The sequence below is a fragment of the Larus michahellis genome, chromosome 1, assembly GCF_964199755.1.
Source record: "Larus michahellis chromosome 1, bLarMic1.1, whole genome shotgun sequence".
NCBI classification, from domain to species: Eukaryota; Metazoa; Chordata; class Aves; order Charadriiformes; family Laridae; genus Larus; species Larus michahellis.
The window spans coordinates 156,420,167-156,440,721 of record NC_133896.1 but is presented as its reverse complement, the minus strand read 5'-3'; the positions used below and the strand labels follow the sequence as shown (position 1 = coordinate 156,440,721).

At 42.7% G+C, this 20,555-nt stretch overlaps 2 protein-coding genes across 6 annotated transcripts in view; both read left to right on the top strand.

Moving 5' to 3' along the window:
- TMCO3 (transmembrane and coiled-coil domains 3) overlaps positions 1 to 4,721 on the top strand; it is a 37,130-nt gene extending 32,409 nt beyond the window's left edge. The window contains exon 14 of one of the 3 annotated variants that reach the window (XR_012583987.1): positions 962 to 4,721. Coding sequence is in view for 1 of the 3 variants with exons in the window: in XM_074560876.1 (XP_074416977.1) it covers positions 962 to 1,075 (114 nt within the window). In the remaining 2 variants the exon portion in view is untranslated. The remainder of the gene's footprint in view (positions 1 to 961) is intronic. The other 2 variants (XR_012583989.1, XM_074560876.1) reach the window with 2 other exon arrangements.
- Positions 4,722 to 8,315: 3,594 nt separating this feature from the next.
- The window catches only part of TFDP1 (transcription factor Dp-1), a 55,093-nt gene continuing 42,853 nt past the window's right edge, over positions 8,316 to 20,555 (top strand). The window contains exons 1-2 of one of the 3 annotated variants that reach the window (XM_074560852.1): positions 8,316 to 8,443; positions 10,057 to 10,141. In XM_074560852.1, the coding sequence (XP_074416953.1) occupies positions 10,130 to 10,141 (12 nt within the window). In that variant the 5' untranslated portion in view covers positions 8,316 to 8,443; positions 10,057 to 10,129. Of the gene's footprint in view, positions 8,444 to 8,858; positions 9,150 to 10,056; positions 10,142 to 20,555 lie in introns of those variants that run through there. The other 2 variants (XM_074560842.1, XM_074560861.1) reach the window with 2 other exon arrangements.

Here is a 20,555-nt window from a genome sequence, read left to right as displayed (position 1 = left end):
TTTTTTTTTAATATGAAATCAAGTAAATCATGGCTATAGAGATACAACAACTGATCTAACTTTCTACTGCTAGCTGCCGCCTTCTCTGTATCTCTGCTCACAAAAATACTGTGCTGGCGCTGCGAGCTTTTCATTGTGTGAGCACGTGGGCTGTATAATGCTGGAACCAATTCCAAATAAAGCACGTGTGAAAAACTTACACAACGCTGTTCACTTGTGTAGGTAAAGGTGATTCATTTTCATGTTCGTTCCTGCATATAATCAGGAGTTATAAATATTGTATGTTTGTATAGAGTTTCAAGGTACCCCTACGTGATCACAGAACTAGTTTTGGGGCCCACCCACTGTGCTTCGAGGCCTTTAGGCTTTCATTTTTTTATGTTGGCAGCTCTTACGTGATTGTCTACTCGATAGGTTTATACAGCTCTGAAATTTCCAAAAGTAATTTTTCTGTTTGAGACCTGAAAACTACTTCCCACTGCCATTTTGTAAGAGTCTTTCAGAATATGTAGTTAAGATCTTATTCCAGAAGATGTGCAGTACAACTTAAAAGGGATTTTTGTTTGCTTTTTTGAGTGTATAAAATAGTAGTGCACTTTGCCGCTATATCATTAAGTCAGAATAGGTTTTGGGGTTTTTAATAAAGTGGTATTTGGCCTTTGACCTTTTAGCAAACCTTGACCTTTCAAAACTGACCTCTTAACTATACATGTAAATAATTGTTTTTCTATAAGCTTACAATTTTTTTTTGTACTTGTATCTTTAGACCAGGTAAACAGATAATTAGATGATTTGTGTGTTCATTTGTTTGCTTTTGTAACAATACGCATAGTTGGTTAGGAAGACAGGTGAAATCTTCTGAAAATATTGTCCAGAAAAGACTGATCTCCTCAAACTTCTAGTCACTTCTTAGTTTACCATATAACTAAGAGAAGTAATGGCTTTTATTTCCAATTTTCAGGTCTATCTTCTTATTCTGAGTGTGACTACTCTAAGCCTTTTACTTGCCCCTGCCCTATGGAGAGCTGCGATTATGAAATGTGTTCCGAGACCTGAAAGACGCTCAAGTACTTGATTTAGACTTGCACATGAACAAGAATACATCTTCTTGCAAGGAACATTGCTCATTGTATTTCTATGCACTCAGAAAACAAGAGGTTTGGAGTAGTCAGTCCTCTTAATGTGCACTTGGTTATAAGCCTTATACTGACCTTAAAACAAAACAAAATTCAACATTAAAAAGTAATTACGGAATTTGAATTGCACACCTTTTACAAAATTTAATTCTTCCTGACAGATTAGAATCTGCCAGAATATTTGTTCCTGATCAAATCAGTTATTCAGAGCATAAATTATTTTTTTTTAAATATAGCATCATGCAAACTGTGTTGATTATTTGTTGCCTGAATGTGCCTTTTAATTTTCATGCTATTTTGTTACTGCTGGTTCATCACCAGATTTTGTTTAAAAAGAAAAAAAATATTATGGTGCCTATGGTATCTTCTTTCACTAAATGACTTGAGTCATTTTCACATTTAGGAGTTTAATATACTAGTATAAAATTCATCACAAAACACATTTCTAATGGTGAGTAAAAGCATAGTCCTGTACACAAAGAGGAGGTTTAACTGTTTAGCATCAAACTGTTTTAAGCATTCAAATACGTATTTCAAACGATGCAGCCAATATTGTATAATATTTTCTTCCAAATTACAGCATATAGTGTATTTTCTTATAGTAGTAACTTTTATTTGTGTTAGTTCTTGTATTTATTTACGTACTTGACTACAAGCTGATGGTAAGGAAAGGGCGTAACTTAAATTATATTTGAAGACTGACAGTTGTCACTCATTTTTGTTGCTAACTGGTTTTACAGTAATTGTTTACAGTTTTTTTTTCTTTCTTGTAAATCAAAACTAAATCTAATAAGATTGGGAAGTCTTAATTTCAAGCAGATGTGAAAAACATCAGTTCTGTAACTTAGAGGAGGTTGGACGTTATTGACACTATGCTAGATTTGAAATTATTTTGAGTAAATTAATTTGCACAAAACTGGAAATGGCAGACTGGATGTGTATTTGGAACTCCAGAACTTTATACTTTGCATTTGCATTGAATAAATTGTTAGTCTCTTTAAAATATCATGATATTTTAAAAAACAGTGTTTTGAACGTGATCCCAAATGTGTTTTGTTCTTTAAAATGTTATATGTAGCAGTATAAGCCTTGTAAAAGCCCATTCTTAAGTGTCGTAGAGAAAGCTTGCTCATAGACTGTAGTCTACTCTGACAAACAATTTAAAAATCATGTTGAGGTTTATCTGCTAAAAACAATACTATTGAAGCTATATTAACACTTTAGGTCAGTATTATACTGTCATCTGAAGTAACTTTGATACCCACAAAATGGTGAGAAAAATGCATGTTAAACAGGTTTAAATTGCCAATTAAAATGAAAGCTGCCCTCCAAGTAGCGAAACAAAGCTTGGGATGGATTTGTGTGCTTTATACCTCTTTCTTCTACCATAGTAGCCTCGGTTTCCTCCTGTGTTTTCTCTGACATCTGCTGGGCTTGTCAAAATGCAGCTTGGACTAGTCTGGAGTGTGTAAGTTCGGACAGGGTAGGGTTCATCGTATTGGAGTTCTTACTCACCGGATTCGGGGCTTTCTCTCCAGGCACGGATTCTTCATAAAAGTTGCAGGAATGCATGGCAATTCCACCTCTCCTTGAATGGTTTCAAAAGTTATTGAGAAACAGTGACAAATGCAGAGGGAAAAAGCTGCCCTATAAATAAAACAGTTTGATTATAAAATGAGTCTGTGACAGAAAGAAATTTGAAACTGATTTGTTGGTGTACTTTAATATTTTGTATTGCAAATATAGAAGTAATTAAAAAGTTTTATGGTAACATTTAACGATCTACTAGCTCAAACCTTTTTTCAGGTGCCTCACTAAAATTGTTTCTTAACTGTACTATGGAGAGAAATCTTACTCTATCCACTGATCTCGTTCATAGTTTCTGCTTGAAATACAATCTCTTCTGAATGCCTCATTTTGTTTTTGAAAGATGCTTATTTCACATGTCGTTTACCACCTATGATTTGGGAGGGGGGAAGGAGGGGAGGATCTATGGAACACCCCGGTAGAGACCTCTGTATGGTTTCCATTATGTCTCCTGGCCCTTGAAATTGTTGGACAAGGTATTACAGCTGCGATGAGTAAAACTTTTGTCTAAATAAATTGCTGTGGCTAGTTGTACTTCTCTGGAAAATTCTGGTTAGGAGGGTAGGAAATATTGATGGTTTGTGTCTTTTCTTAAAAGAAAGAAAATATTTTCCCAATGACCTTTTAAAGGAGTTGGGTGAAGAGTCCTTTTGGTACCGTGTCCAAAATGCAAAGCGAGTATCTAGATAACTTGCTGGTTCCCTCATCTCTGTCACTTCGTTCCCCAAAAATTGTTGATTGAGTCATGACCTGGCTAGGCTTCTGGAGAACTGGGGAAAGAGAAATAGGAGCCTCGTCTGACTACCAATGTTCTCTGCCTCTTGGATTGCCTGATTGAATATTAGATGCAAGTTCAAATTACTAATCTTATTGGACACGTGATAAGTTTGTTTACAATCAGCTGTTTGACATTGTCTCATAGAAATTTGGAGGTTTATTGCAATACTGTAAATGTTTCCTGAAATGCAAAAAATGGCTCCATGCCTAATTCCGTGTCAAAATGGGGTAGTCTCATGATACAATCTCAGGATAGAAACAACAGGTCTTATTCCTGAATGCCTGTATGGAAAATGGGTAGAATATTTCACAATTGGCCCACTTAAATATAATTGCAGCTTTTCAGGAACTTTATGCTTGTGCTCTAGAATATTCTGTTTCTGAGTCAAGTAGATAAAATAAAAGCAGAGATCTGGAAGCCTTGAAAGGAAAATCTAATGATTTGTTCAAGAACAGGTGGCCTTTTCTGGAAATTTTTATTTCAGCTTGTTGGATAGTGGTTCTATCTCATTCATTTATGTGATGATCAGCATCATTTGAATACAGAAAAGCTGATACAGGGCAGAAACTTCAGTAAGTGGTGAGAGGGTATTTCTGTGGTGAAGCTGAGCTTAAGGGAGTGGAAAGGAAGGGTCTGCTCTGTGCTTGAGTAGCAAGTCATTCAGCATACCTGTTTTGGGGTGGGTGGGGTTTTTTTTTTGTTGTTTTGTTTTGGTTTTTTGTTTGTTTTGTTTTTGTTTTTGTTTTTTTTTTTTTTTTTTTCCCCAGAGGTGGGTGTAACTGGTTACTTGTTTTGTGTGGCATTCTCTCTGAAAACCGGGAGTTCTTGCATGTTACCTCTTAATTGCCACCCTTGGTCATTGTTCCCTAGGAGGGCAAAGGAACTAAAACAGTTTAAAAGCTGGTAGTGTGGGCTATGCTTATAGTTTGTGAGTCATTTTCCTGTTCCCAGGGTCAGATTGGTGTATATGGACACACAGCCACCTTATGTACGGCTCATCCCATATAGAGCAGGCTATGCTTCGGTTCCTCCGTAGGGAAGGTATCTAGTGGGAGCTGTGAGGGAGGTTTTTGCAACTGTGACTGACATGGATCTAGGACAGCTCAGGGAATGCCGTCATCGTGGCCTAGTCCATGGGGCTACATAGCTTTTTAAAAGCTTTAAGAATTTTTATTTCCTGTAATCCTCAAAGATGAGGAGAAAGCAGCTGCACGATACCTTTGTATTGTAATTGTTTTAGGCTTGGACATCCTCTGCTTTACGGGCAGAGAGGCGTCTGGGTTTGCCTAGTATAGCAGAATAGCGCTGTACGATGATGCTGGATGGAGGGTGTGGGAAACCTAGCGTGGTCTTGCTGCCTGTTGGAGCGAACCCAGGAACGATCTAACCACAAAAGCACTCCTGGGGTTTGTCTAGGGAAGGAATCTGTAGTTCCGCTCTGTACGCAATCCTGGCAGTGCTCCAGCACGTGGGCAGCGCCAAAGGTGGAGGAAATGGGACCCCTGAGTGACAGGAGGCAAGCCACGCTAACAGCATTAACATCTTTGTTGGAAGCAGCAATAGCTTATAAGGAGCAGCAAGTGCCAGACATCCGCTACTAAGACGACCTGAACGCAAGGGAGCCAAGGAAACTAGTGAAGCACCTGAACGCAAGGGAGCCAAGGAAACTAGTGAAGCAAAAAGGAAGAGCAGCAAGATGCCCTAAGGGCTGGGACATGTGTGGCCCACCCCACCCTAAAGGAAACAAAAGGCAGAAGAGAAAGGCATGCCTCTACCAGCTTCACGTGGTAGCCCCGGAGCTGTGGTGCTTGGGTTCTCCCACTGCCTCTGCTGAGTAATTACCGCTGCCGGGTGGGAAAAAAACTTCTTGACAGTAAGGGCAGTGGAGACTAGGAAAATCTCCTGATTTCTGGAGACAAAATGGACAAGGATGTCACCAGAGTGGCTTAGTGACAACTAATCCTGCCTTGGGGGACAAAATCTAGGTCAGGGAATGGCAACACTTTCCAGGTTATGGTACCAAGCTGTATTTTTTTTTTTTATTTCCTAAAGTAGAGCAGAAATTTGAGAATTGGGAGATGCTACCTCCCAACGAGGCCAGATGCTGACAAGCTTGTCAGCTGGTATTGGGTCTTTATTTAAGCCAGGAGCTCACACAGGTCCCTCTCTTAAGGGCATGGTTTCCTGTTCTGAAACAGTAGGTCAGAATGTGTCCACGTGCGTGTCCTCTGGCATCTGTCATGGGTTTCTGACTATAGATTAGATGACCTCTTGAAACACAAATCTCCTTGCGTCTGTCACACAGTTCTGCCATGCTGATGCTGTCTGAAGTTGTGATCTGTTCTCCAATTCAAGCATACTTAAAGGGGGAGGCAGGCCACAGAAAACAGGAATCAAGCCTTTCACCACTACAAACACAAACTAAGCCCTAAAAGCTCCAGAATTCCTGAGAAAGGCGAGCTCACAGATTAGAGAAACAGGTTTTTTCCACCAATGCAAATACTTCAAATTAGTTGTGAACAACCCTCTGATAAAGAAACAAACACACCTCAGAGTGGGTATGCTTGGGCAGTTAGTAATGTCTCAAAATAAAATGCCAGTGAACCAGGGTACCGTCCTTCCTTGTATGTGCTTGTTCAGTTCTCTGCCAAGGAAGCTCCTGGCAGAGAGAGGCTTACAGGGAAGCACGAGCAGCACAGCAAGATTATCTGACAAGTGTAAATAGAAGAATTTGAGTAAATAATAAAAAAAGGTGGTCTTCAGTCACTATTTCTTTACTGACTAGGGTCAAGGATGCATCAATTCTGATGTTTGCAGAGAAACTGTATAGTTTGCAGAAGCAGGCAGTGGCGTGAGGTTCATATTCTTTTAACTGCCTTTAGCTGCCTTTGTCCTTTAATTGCCACTGCTCCTCTGCTCTAGTGTAGTTATCTTAGTCCTTACACATTGCAGTTGCTATTGAATTATTTTCTACTTTTTAATTCAGAAGTTTCTGTCGATTTTGCTTGGCACTAGAGAAGGTAGAAGTTTTTTCTTCAACCTGAGACTTTTTTCAAAATGGCATTAGGACCATTTTGAAAAATCAGAGATATTTTTATCTTCATGCAGTCATTAAATTCTACCTTTTTTAAGAGCACATTTGCTTTTTTGTAGTTCCTTCTTCACCCTGGAACAGACATACCCTGTTGAGGGTGCATTCCTGGAGAAGGCTGGAGCCTGTGATACTGGAACACTTTTTTCTACAAGAATTAACATAAAAAGGGGGAGTGGGGAGCGCGGGCAGGGACTTAAGATACACAAACAGTTTAAATCCACAGGCACAGTATGTATGATGTGGAGGGTAGAGAGCAGCACCATGAACTGGAGGAGCTGCTGCCTTTTAGGAAGCATTTTTTCTGCAGCTGGCTGGGGGTGCTTCATGGGTTTTGTGTGTCAAAACTCCTGCCTCTTTCTGTGAAGTTATAAACATATTTTCATCATCATCTTCTTTCTTTGATGTCCACTGCCATCAAGTTTAGTTAAGAAGAATGAAGAAATGGGATAATCGTGGTTGTCGTCAGAGCAGGGTACTGCATAAGCAGCCATGGAACCCCAGAGCAGCAACTGCTGGGGGTTACTGTGAATGAAAAACATCAAAGATTGCCATTTATCAAGAAAAGGAAGGTAGCTAGTGTTTCCTCATAATTATAAAAAAGAACTTCTCAAACGTCTTAAAAAAAATGAACAAGTGAGGTATAGAAGTAAGTAAATGTGAATCTAGTCAACTGATGAAATGCATCTTCTCTGGCATCTGTGCTAGATTGTCCTGTGCTGTTTCTGTACAGTGGCTCTGCTGGTTGTGTCTTCTGTTCCCAGAAGGGTTTTCCTTCCCAGGCGCAATCAGGAAGCAGCATGGTTTTAGAGGAAGGACCAGCTGTTGCCTTCCTGCTCCCCTCTTCCTCGTATCATCAACCGCCTTGCACCATGTGGGCTTGCTACCGCAAGATGTGGCTGCAGCTCCCCCCCCTCATCAGCTAGGCTTGTATCCACTCCTACAAGAAACGCGGCTTCTGAGGTGTAAAGCATTGACTTTGCTGCTGTTTCCACCGTTACAGCTACGCCTTCACAGCCCCCCGCTGCACGCCCTGAAAGCTCTTCACCAAGAATTTCATCATGCTTGTAGAGTTACATCACACAACCCCTGCTAATGTACCCCACTTCGATGGCTGCACACAAGTGAGCGTGTGGGGCAGGCGCAGCTCCCACAGACCAGAAGTGGCAGAAGCCACCAGGGCTCCATTTTCTTGGGGTGTAGATCGGGCCTAATTTGAGCTTGAGAGCGCAGCAGCCACCCAATGGAAAACATCCACCTGGATTACCATAAACCCCTAATTTTAGCACGGCTCACCCTAAGCCACCTTGCTCAAGCAACGGCCGGACGAGACGTGATGAGGAAAGCACGGGCAGGATGTTGTGGCAACTCGCCGCCCCGCCGTCTCCCGCGCCACCAGAAACCCGCTCAACGCCGAGGGCCGCGGCCCAGGTTCCCCCCTCGGCCGTGACGCGGCGCTCTCCCTCCCCGTCCCGTCCCGTCCCTCCCCGCGGCGTCGCGCCCGAGGCGCGGGCCGTGTCCCGCAGCCATAAGGACGCGGGGGAGCCCGGCGCCTTCCCGCTCCCTCACGGCAACGGCGCGGCGCGCGGACGGCGGCGACCACGTGCCCAGGGGCGGCCGGGGCCGCCGGGCGCTCTCGCGCCGATGCTTCCCGCGCGCGCCGGCCGCCCGCGCCGGCGGGGCGGGGAGTCAGGGAAGGCGCGAAAATCCCGCGCATGCGCCCTGCGGCCCGACCGCCCGCTCTCGAGCGGCGGGCGGTTGGCTATAGCCGCCCCGCGTGTGCCCGTGCAAGGCACGCTACACCCCCGTGACGTCAGCGCGCAGCGTCACGCCGGTGGGACGCACAAAAGTGTAAGTTTCAATTTTTTTTTTTTTTTTTTTGTTTGGTGTCGTGTCGTGTCGTGTCCCCCCCCGCCTCCCCCATGTCCATGACGGGGGTGGTGGGAAGAAAGAGGAAAAAAAAAATATAAATAGAATAAATAATAAAAAAAGAGCGGCAGGGTCGCGGCGCGCGGGGCCCGGGGAGGGGCGGCTGCGCTCGCGCCCGCCCGCCGTCCCCTCATGGCCTGCCCCCCCCCCTCCGCGGGCAGCCCCTCAGCGGCCGGGGCGGCGGCGGGCAGGTGTGCGGGGCCGCCGGCGAGGCGAGGCGGGCCGGGATCCCGCCAGTCTGGCGACCCGGCGGGGGCAGAGGCGGGCTGGGAAGTGACAGCCCGCCGGCCGAGACACCCCCCACCCCCTTTTCCCTCTCCTTCCCCCTCCCCGCACCGGATCGCGGGGCGGTGCCTGCCGGCCCCCGCCCGAGCTGCCGTTGGGGCCGTTGGTCTCCCGCCGCCTTCCCCCCCCCGCCTCCGCGCCCCGACCGCCTCCTCCCCCTCTGCCCCCCCCCCTCCCGCCGGGCTCGCCCGGCCCGCGCGCGCCGCCGCACATGTGCAGTCGGGCGCCTCCGCAGCAGCGCGGCGGCGGTGGTGCGGGGGGTGCTCCCGCTCCGCGCTCCGGGTCCCTGTCTGGGGGCGGCGGCGGGGGATGGAGCCGGCTCTCTCTGCCTTCGGCCGCTCAGGTGCGGGCAGCCCAGGCCGGCCCTGCGGCGGGAGGAGGATGGGGAGCGGGGTGGGGGGGGATGGGATTAGGGAGGAGGGGGGACTGGCGGGGGGGGGGTGCGCGGTGGGGTGCTGCCGCCGGCGGGGCGAGGAGGCTGGGGACGGGGTGGACACCCCCCCACGCCCGCCGCCGTGGCCGCAACCTCCTCCTCCCGCCGCCGCCATCGGTGCCGCCTGGCGCGTTCTCCCCCCTTCCTCGTGCCCCCGCCGCCTCTGAGGCGATTAGCGCGGCCCCTTGCTGGCGAGGAGGGGAGGCGGCGCGGGGGCTTAGGGCTTCGCCCGGGCGGTGAGGCCCTGGTCGGGGGGCGCGGAGTCGGGGGGGGGAAGGCGGGCGCTGGGTGCCCGGGGCGCGGTGGCGACTGACAGGCTCTGCTGCGGCCCGTCCGCCTGTGAGGAGGAGGAGGAGGAGAGGGGGGTTGCAAGGCCCCGGGGGGGTAGCTGGCCCCTGAGGCCTACTTGTGCCTGCTGCTGGAAATGGGGGTGGGGAGGAGGAGGAGGCCGAGGGAGTGATCTCTTCCCCCCCGCGCCCTGCTCTGCGGTGTTGCAAGGGGCGCAGCTGGACAGGGACCGGCCCAGCGTGGGCTGCCGGCTGCCCCGCTGGGATCGGGTACGTGCCGGGGGAAGGGCGCTCCAGCCAGGCGAGGGCTCACACCCCCCGCCCTCCGAAAAGGGAGCATTTCCCACACGGGAGCCTGGGGTGGGGGGGCTTAGGGCATTGATGATGACAGAAAACTTTTTTCCTTTTAAATACCTTTTTTTTTAAAAAAAAAAAAGTAAATTGCATTTGGTGGTGTTCAGTAATTTCAATGGTAAAAACTTTCCCTCCTTTCATTTTTATAGCTAATGTTGTCTTTACTTGCTTTCTAGAAAATAGCATCATTGTCTCTGTGCCCTGCAGCCGTCGAGATTTTAAGAGGACTGATTTCTAGTTTTTGGTAACATGGCAAAAGATGTAAGTATATTTGTAGCACATCACATGTGGAAGCATGGCTCATAGAGTATTTCTGCTTTTATTAACAAAAGCAAACCAGGTCATGCTTTGTAATAGCTAGCATTAATATTAAATAATAATATGAAACTTACTTTATCTACATTGTACCTCAAGCCTAGGCTATATTTTTCCTGTGGATGTAATAGCATAGAACAGCTTCAGATCTGCAGCCATTTTTTCAGAGTAATGAATTTTAAGAATTCACGATGCTCATAAAAACACTTGGGGCATTGGCATTATGTGTATTCACAGTGAACAGTAAAACAGCTTGGTTTTGAATTGGATTTAAAAAACCCCAGCAAATACTGTTCAGGTGGCAGGGTTGTCATTGACTACTGCTGTCAACTAGCATTGCCTTTCTTGTGTTCAAGGAGGCATCATATATTCAAGGGAGTGAAGATGGTTCAGTCTCCAGATTTGTTCATTGTTTTGTCTCTGTCTACCAGAAGATCCTATTTAGTGTCTATAAAAACAGGCTTTGGGGACTTCCATCATAGACTTCTGTTACCGTTGATGTTCAGGTTAGTGGCTTTGATTCTGTGGCCTACCTCTTGAATCATGTTTGCTCCTTACCAATTCCAGCACTTTTAAACGAAATTGAAACAGGTTCTGCATTTAAGATGTAATTCATTGTTCATACCTAATATAATTGGGCTTTCACATTCCCTTGTTGAAAATAAGACACTACTCTGTATTCAAATTAGAAAGTATCTCTCCTTTAAAAAGCCCCCCAAAAACGGCAGCATACAAGCTAAGGAAAAGTGACACAGTTGAAATTCTTAAATAGCGGGTTGCAATCTAATGTGGACTGTTGTGGCTTTCAAATAGCAAGAATTTCCATGAAATAATGATTGGTTTAACAAATTAATCTTGTAGAGAATTTTAATAGTTCAGAAGCAACTGAAAAACAGTTTAATGTACGGAGAAGCAACCAGAAATACATAGTCACTCAAAGTTTGCCTGGAAGAGATAAGGGTGGCCAAGTACGTTACAGATAGCAGAGTTCAGGGAATGAAAGGCGTATAAGCGGGAAGAAAATGAAAGCAGAATGTTAGACTAGGAGATGAAATTGAAACAGTTCAAAGTAGTTGAGATACCAAAGTACATTTGTTTAATATTAGCTTTGGGAGAGAGATCAACTAAGTGAAGTGCTAGCACCTGCAAATACAGATGAATATCCTAGAAGATCTAGGGGAACAGAATGAGAATAAAACATTTAAGAACGAACCTCATTTTTGAAAGATCTAGCTTATTCTAGAAAAGAGTAGTTAAGGGAGGAATAACATATATGGTAATAAACTTCAGAAACGGAAGAAGATGCTACAAATAGGAAAATAAATTGTTTTCAGTGTCTTTATTACAAGAATTAATAAGATGAACTTGTAAAAGTGAAAATCTAGGTCAGGTTTTAGGGAGAATTTTAAGTGTACTTGAGCACCGGAACAAGGTAGCTAGAAAGGGTATGAAATCTTAATTGAAGGATTGTCTAACCTGTTCTTAAAAACCTCTACATATGCTTAATCCTGCCTCAGGGAAGAAAGGTGAACTGCTTACCTTTTTGCAGACTATTACATACCCACCATTACATGATGTCTAAAACGTGTAGTGAATGCTGGGAAATTTTAAATTTCCAGGTCTGATTATGGGCCTTGTTAGGCTTGATTTAATGCTAGAAAATAGAGGTGCTAATTGGTACAATGCTTTTTTGATTTTCAGAAGGGAAGAGAATGACTCCCATGTTTTTTATCCAAAATACGAGTTCTTTTCCTAGCAAAATAATAGAATCAATCCGATAGAGACAGTATCACTAAATTTCTGGGCACTGAGTCTATGAAGACACGCATTGCTCTAAATTTAAACATTTTGACATGTATTGCTGTGATTAATGGCCTGCGATTCTGCAATGTCACCTATCAAGTGCACTAACTGCCTGTGAGATGTAGTGGTGAAGAAGATGGCATAGTTGATGAATGCCCCCACCCCTTCCTTCCCTTTTTCTCATCACAGCTGAGGTGGCTAAACTGTGGTAAGGGCTGCGCTGCTACAATGCCAAGTCTGGGCTTCAAGTGGCGTTTATGTGGCCAAGCGTGCTTTGGTGTGCTGCAGGCTGTGTGCATGTCCTGCTCTTACCTTGTGCTGCTGAGGCCTGTGCTTGCTCTGGTGAGGGTGAAGCTGGCAGCCCTGCAGAAGAGGAAGGTGTGGAGCCCGGGCGCCACAAGATAACATGCTCCTACTTAACCCCTCCTCCCACCTGCCGCAGGAGAGCACTTTTCCTTTTGTTGCTCACTTCCAGCTCTTCTTCTGATACCTCTGTATAAAAAATATGATTTGAAAAGGCCTTTTTGAAAAGTCAAATACTTGTAATAGTTAGCAAACTGAGACTTTACTGGATAATTGAACAAACGGGGAGCATGATGGAGAATACTGGCAAACCAAATTAAATGTTCTTATAAAGGATCAAATTTTGTAGGATCCAAAAGGATCAAATCAAGTAATTACAAAAGTACTGATCAGGTAAGCTGGTAAGATAATGCTTAGGAGTTAACTTGACCCAAGACTAGTTAAATAATACTTTGACTCAAGTTCTGTTAAATACTGCTTTAAAAATGTATCCCTCTAATGCTTTCCAGAGTGTACAATAAAGAGAAAATAAGCAACAAAGCATTGATTTTTTTTTTTACAAAATACTTTAATTTCCTTGGCAGTGGTCAGGAAGCTTTGAGGGGGAAAAGAAAAAGATGTGTTCATATGTAGCACCTTAATTAAGAGCCTGCAGGTGGAGTTTAAGAGCATAATCACAAGTAATGTTATAGCTGGATAAGCTGAAAAATAATAATGGAAAAAGAGAAATACTAGCTTGTGAAGGCCAAAGTATCTCTGGGTATATCAGCTTATCTTTTTGAAAACTTACATAAGGGTATGGGATCTGGAATGCCATAAATATAAAGGGGAAGAAAGGAGCAAACTCATTTTTCCGTATGATCTGGTAATAGTAATGAGCATAGCCATTTTTGATTTTATGTAATTGAGCACAGTGTAGAGGTGAGAAGCAGTTCTAAAATATCGTCCAGATTGGCCATAGAAGATCACGTGCAATTTGGAAGATCTTAGTTACTAGAAAGACTTTACTCTTTCTGTAATTTAAAGGAACAATGGGAAAAATCACATGTGGACAAGAGAACACCAATTGCAGTATCTCAGGGACTTGAGTACCTTGGGAGTAGGAGCATTCTGTTGTTTGTCAGAGGCTGAATGACAAATTGAGGTCAGTAGGGTTGGGTACAGTTTGACATGTATGCTTGCACCATATGGGAAGTTTCTTGGTCTGAGATGGAGATAGTTGTTGCATGCAGAGAATCTCCAGAAACTCCAGCTTAGCCAGTATTCCTCTTTCTGGTTAATCAGTGTCATTCTCTTAAGACTTTGCTGAGTCTACTGTAAACTCTTTCACTGCTTACAAATGTGGCACCTTCCAGACAGGAACTGGAGGAGGCAAATGTATGCACCGAGGTCCTCGGATCACTTGTGCTGCTCACTGGATTCGTGGGATTAACAGTTTGGTGGGGAGCAGAGTTCCCTGTCTGTCCTTAGCATGCTTAAAACTAGGCAGGATAATGGCATTGAAAGAAGGACCAGAAATTACTGTAGCAAGAAAGTAAATTTGGCAGCTTAATTTTTTGTCTTCCAACTCCCAGTAGAAGACTGAGGACTAGCCGCTGGCCACTTTTAATTCAGTTATATATTGGAATTACCTGTAAATTAACTTGATACATACTTTTTACTATTAATGGTTAACATACCTTCCACCACTAAATTAACAGTTTCTATAGTGTAGCTGAAGATCCAACTTGTGATATGACCCTGGTTCTCTTCTCACTTCTGTTGCAAATGAACTGCTGAGGCTTCTCAGGCAGCCATGAAGACAGAGAAGCTTGTGGCTCTTTTCTTTAAGACCCACTGTTAAATAGAAGTAGCAGGAGTCATTTGCAGGAACTGTGTCTATTAGAGGCGATAGTCCAGTGCATGGAGTTACAGCGAGTACTGAGGAGAAGGGGGCTAGACAAAAGGAATGAGTAAGATTCCTTCTGATCTCAGAGATTACATGTATTGAAATACATGAAATACTGTGTATAGTAGCAGTTGCTTATGATCGTTTCAGTTTGACCGTTTTTTGTTGACCGTTCCACCATTATTGCATGGACTGTTTCCAGTCATTAAAAAAATAATAGTTGGTCATGAAGAACACATGGTTGAAAACTAATGTGGTGTTTCATAAACACCACTGTTAGCCTTCAGAATTTCTCACAGACTGCAATATCTTTCTTGGGAGCTGTTTGCCTGGAAAGGTGGTGCATTTTACCGTTTCATAGGTTGCTAGCAGTGGCATTGGCTTTAGAACCACTGCTTGAATTACTTTGAGGGATTTTTCTGTTGATCTCCAGTTTGCATAAAACTTACTTGTATCTCTTTAGTATTTTATGGTGCTTTTATTAATCTCATTGAGTAGCAGCTATGGCCCGTGTATCTAACTTTGCAAAGGAAGCCTTGTGCACATGTGTAAATCTGAGGACACCATGTAAGAAGTTCTGTCTGTACAAAGTTCAACACCTGATCCAACATTACTGTTTAAGAGATCTAGAGGTGTAGGGATTAAGGCTGATGGTTTATTTTGTTTGAGTATTCAGAATACATTCAGGTATGTAGTTTAATCCAATGAATTTATTTCACAGTATTACCTAATATTTTGCTCAAAGAATACTTCAGAAAAACCCACAGAGCAAACTATTTTTGTACAGCAACTTTACTGGATAGGTCCATAGGTCTGCTAGATTTGGGGAAAGAAGTAGATCAGTGTTTCTGCATAGTAATTTTGCCGGAACAGTACAAAAGTTGTACTTTTTAATGGCTTTCATGTGGTGCTTCTGCATCAGTCTTGAGCAAGTCTTTGTGGTCTGAAAAGGTTACATTTGGGTTGGATTAAAAAAAAAGAGCCTAATGGAGGTAGGAAAAACGTATATTTTGTATCTTTTTTTACATGATGCACTTTCAATGTCTGGAAAGTATTGAAAAATCTTCAAAACATTTTTCAGACTTTTCTTCAAATATCAACACGTGTTTCTCCTTTTATGTTTATTTTTCGTTATGTACTGGGAATTTCAGTAAGGTAGAGTAGAGAAGTTAAGTCTTTAGTGGATCTCAAGTGGTTCATGCACCTTTTTTGATATCATTTTAGTTCAGTGACTTCTCAGTAGTTTGATCTATTTCTGTTTGCCTTTAGTGAGTTCTAACGTGTTCAGAAGTTTGCAAATGGAAGATCAAATAATGTTATGAAATCAGGTCTTGTAAAAAGGCATCTCAGTCTGGGATTTCAAGTGTTGTTAACATTTTTTTTTAAATATGCTCTTTAGAAGGCAGAAGGAAAATGATCTTTAAGCTCTCCTTTTTACGTGGCAAATACACAATAAGAGTTTCCTTTTTTTTTTTTTTTTGGTTTGTATTTATAAAGCAGAAAGTAGCGACTCAGAAGTTGCCTGTCAGGTCGCCAGTTTATTTGTGTAAATAAAGCATTTTCCTGTAGTCTTCAAGTGTTTCACATCTTCATTAATTGTATGTGTCCCTTAATGGTAGTGGCTTTATATAGATATATATTTGTAGTATTGCTGAGTAAAAGCAGTGCGCTGACAACACGCTAAACAAAAAAGCAGCTTTCAGAAAGTTACACTAGGGATCACTTGTTTTAGTGTTTTTTATTTGCTTGCCTGGATATCACTTAATGGAGATTTATTGTGGCTAACTAGAAGTGGGAGGAAAAATGGGCCAATCTTTGCTAAACTTTCTCTGTGTTGATGTGGTTCTCGGGCAGATAGCAGACAACTTGATTTTAAAGGTTGACAGTGGTCCATATCTGCAAACCTGCTGCTGGCTACTTGTCTTCTGTTACATTACACTGCATTCACTAAGTGTCGCATATATTATACAAACTTGCTTTGAAAATTATGTTGTGGGCTCCTGTAGCCTTACAATACACTGATAGTGAGTTTGGTGAGGCAAATGGTTTTGGAATGAGTCCTGTTTAACATTACTTGTTGTTTTTTACTGTGGTTCAGATGCTGTTGAACAAACTGCTCTGAAGATCTGGTTTGCCTGGAAAAACAGAAGTCTGCTTAGGTCGAATCTAGAATGGCACCAGGAGCTAGTTGTGGTACCTTTGCTGGTACCTCTGCATATGAATATTTAGTCCAGGAGGACACAAACAATGATTGTATTTTCTGATTAGTTTGTGTGGTAGAAGTGGCAAACCAGTGCTTCAGTCCTGTTCACCTTAGGGATGTCGTATTCAGTTTTGCTTCATTTTTAGAGCCCCCAGTTAGTTTTGGGGGCATCAGCTTTGAATTTTGCAAGGATTGTATCACTTGGGCAATTGAATTATGGTGAGAAACAACCCATTGTAATGATTTTAACTCTTGTGGTATTTTTGATCTGTGTGGCTGCTTAGACTGGACCACTGTTTGATTCACCTTCAAAATGAATTCTTCATCTATGATTCTATAATTTAATTTTTGCTGAGTTCTAGATGTGTTGCTCTTTTTGGAAGAAACAGCCAAGAAAGCTAATGGTCTTGACATATTCAGCAATAAGGACCTTGGGTGTCATTCTGTATATACTCAGTGTCCAACGTATGTGCAGTATCAGTGGAGCCTATATTCAGACCAAAGATTGACAATGCTTAACTGAGCTACAAACCTGTATTTAGTTTTTATCTGTGTGATCCAGATCTTTCATATCTAGTGCTTTGACTATTCCTTGCTAGTTAAGGTGCTAATAATTCAATTTACTTTTTGGAAAGCTCATTTCTATGGTATAGCTCATTGCTGAGTGGTTGACAAACATATTAATCTCAAAAATGCTGCCATGAACTGAGGATGTGGTATGGTCTCTGTTTTAGAAGGTGGCTACTGAGACACAGTAAAATAACACGTCTGAGAATTTTGCAGCATCAGACTCCTATAGCCTGACTTTAAAAGCTCTGTTGTATTACTTTATACAGTAAGGAATAGTTCTCACTGACTTCATTTGCAAAATGAAATACAAATGTTTTAAATTTAAGAACTAGCTTTCCTTTCCTGTAATCCTCTACTTCATATCTTAATTGCCTTTTAATTTCTGCAAAAAATGAATTGGGTGTCCCGTAAAAATAGTCACCTGCATTTACATGATGATTCATTCCCAGAGCATGTTTGCTCTGGTCCCTGAATGAGATGAATCCAATGGGAAAAATAATGTATTATCATCTTGTTACAAATGACATTTGTGTATGGATAGGGGTGAAAGAAGAATTAAGGTTGTTTAAGCAGCATTATTTGTGATTATAAGCTTTTCTCTACTTTGTAGCTTTGCTAGTTTTCCATTCTGTGTGTTTGTTGCTTCCTGATATTAAAATACGGCAAACAAAAAAAACCAACAACCCTACATAGTCAGTGAAGCGGCACACAGTAAAATTGCATGGCATAGGGCCTTCACATTTATCACAAAATAACGGAACAATTAGAGTTGGAAGGGACCCTAAAGACCATCTAGTTCCAACCCCCTGCCATGGGCAGGGACACCTCCCACTAGACCAGGCTGCTCAAAGCCGCATCCAGCCTGGCCTTGAACACTTCCAGGGATGGGGCAGCCACAGCTTCTCTTTGGACGTCTTCGTCCAGTGTCTCACCACCCGCACAGTAAAAAATTTCTTCCCAATATCCAGTCCAAATCTGTCCTCTTGTAGTATGAAGCAATTAACCCTCATCCTATCGCTACACCCCCTGATAAAGAGTCCCTCCCCAGCTTTCTTGTAGGCCCCTTTTAAGTACTGGAAGGCTGCTATAACGTCTCCCTGGAGCCTTCTCTTCTCCAGGCTGAACAACCCCAAGTCTCTCAGCCTGTCTTCACAGGAGAGGTGCTCCAGCCCTCTGATCATCTTTGTGGTCCTCCTTTTGACTTGATCCAACAGGTCCATGTCCTTACGTTCTTATTATCTGCTCTTAAGCAATAAAGTGGCTGGGGATTGGCATTCTTTCTGGCTCAAGTTAGGTGTAGTTTGCACAAGATGTATGTTGTTTGCTAGTAGGCTTTGCAAATGCCTGTAGACAGCAGAGGCATCCTCCTGATGCCTTTGACAAGCTCTGGGAGTAAATGCACTCTAACGGGAATACGCTTCCTTCCCAATTTCTCCATTTTCTGGTTCAATCTTTACTACTTCTTACCTCATTTATTTTGAACTTCTCAGAGTCCCAGCTTGTTTACCCTTTCAGTCGTAGTTTAGAACAGATTGTGTTTGTCCCATTTCCCATTTTCTTCCCCTCACAGGGTCCGATCTTCTTGGTCCTGTTAAAGCTCTCTTTTAGGTTCTCATCAGTTCTGTTGACTGTACTTTTTCAGTGACTCCCAGTTTCTCCACCTCAACTCTTAATCTGCCATCTTCCATCTGATTTTCTAGCTCACTTTCTGTCTCTTTACCAGGCAGTCCCCAAATCCCTGTTTGCTTGTTTTTCTGTCTGTCGCGTTCTCACTCCCGTTCTTTAACCAATGTTATCTATTTGGCATCCACTTCTCTTGTTGTCAAACCCAGTCCCGTGCTTCAATCTAGGGGGCTTAATCTGCTGTTAGCAACTGGAAAATTTATATTCTGAGAAATACCTTTTGGCAAATAGCTCTGTTTCCATTTATCTCTACCCTTCTTGCTCTTCTTTTAGCTCTTTTTGGGGGAGTATACTTAAAATGGACTCATTACCTAGAAGCAAGATAGAAGAGATACTTCTGTGGCACAAAAGCAGCCTTCTGTTGTTGCCCATATTTACTTATCTCAGAGTGTTGGGGGGACATTACTCTCCTGTTAAGCCTGATAGACAGCACGTGTACTTGTTCAGTCTCGTTTTAGTTAAACTTCTGGATCATGCTTTTATAGGTGCCTTGTCCTTCAGTCCAGATTCAGCTTGAATCTTTCCTGTTTAGTTTAAAGGCTTAGTGAATATTTTTATGCTAATTTTTATTAAGAAATTGAGTTGCAAATCTGGAAAGCTGTGTAAGAAATGATACTTTTGTTGTAAGCGTGTTGAGTTTCTAGTGCATAACTTCAGAGACCACAAATATTAGCTTGTTGGTAACATACGAAATGACTCTGTGATAGTCTGCACTAAGGGATTTTTTTAATAAGTGAAATTCTCTGTGTTTTTAGCAGATTTTGTTTCAGATTTACTTTAGTCCCGACAAAAAGATATTTCCCAATTTACTGCCTTTCAGGCAGAGGGCACTTGTAGTGCTTTTCAGCTTTTACTTGTAAACAAAACAAAAATAGACTTCCCAGTTCTTATGACTGCTGATGATCTCATAGCAGGCCAAAGCTAACTTCAGTTAAATTTTTGATATGTTTAGCCCGTCGGTTGATTTCTTTTCCTTAAGAGTTACGAATGATGTGATGAGACAAAGCCTCTGGTTGGGGTCTCCACACCAGCACAGCTTCTGCAGTTAAAATTGCCAGATTTACTAATTTGTCCAATAGTCTTTAACCTTCTTCCTCTGATCTGTGGAAAGGACATCTTCAGTTATCACAGTTCAGATGCTACGTTGAGTGTCAAAAGCTATTTTTTAAAATCATTGTTGATTTTGTTGAAATATGAAAAGGATAAGGAGTGTGTCTGTATTTGTTGCCAGTTTAGGATACTAGGAGTTTCTTTATGTAGCCATTGGGAAGTATACGTAGCCAGCATGTCTCTCTGAAGAGGAAAGCAATTCTAAATTGTGAAGTTGCACACACTTACAAAGCTTTCAGAACAGAATATTAAGAGCATGATATTATTTCAAGCAGCCCTGGTGTTACCATCAAAGGAATTAATGCATCTTGAAATTGAGAATCATGAGAAGATAAGAAGAAAAAGTGGAATACGAAAAAAAGGATATTAGTAGGTGAAAAAAATAAAAATCAAAATACTTAGTTACAAATAGCTTGATAAGGCCTGGAAACTATGTGTATTTCTCCACCAGAAAATAAAATTTCTTTGATGTCTAGACCCTCCTTGGCAAAAGGTTGGGTTTCCATTGTGGAAAATCAGGAATCAGGTATTTCCTGCTGGTATGTGGTCTTGGTTTTTTTGGTGTAATTTTTGGTTTTCCTTTTTTTTGTTGTTGTTTGTTGTAAATCTGTGACTATGATATACCTAATGGGAGCTATGGTCCCATTTTCCTCTTCTTTCTCTCCTTCCTTCTTTCTCTCCTTCCTTCTTTCTCTCCTTCCTTCTTTCTCTCCTTCCTTCTTTCTCTCCTTCCTTCTTTCTCTCCTTCCTTCTTTCTCTCCTTCCTTCTTTCTCTCCTTCCTTCTTTCTCTCCTTCCTTC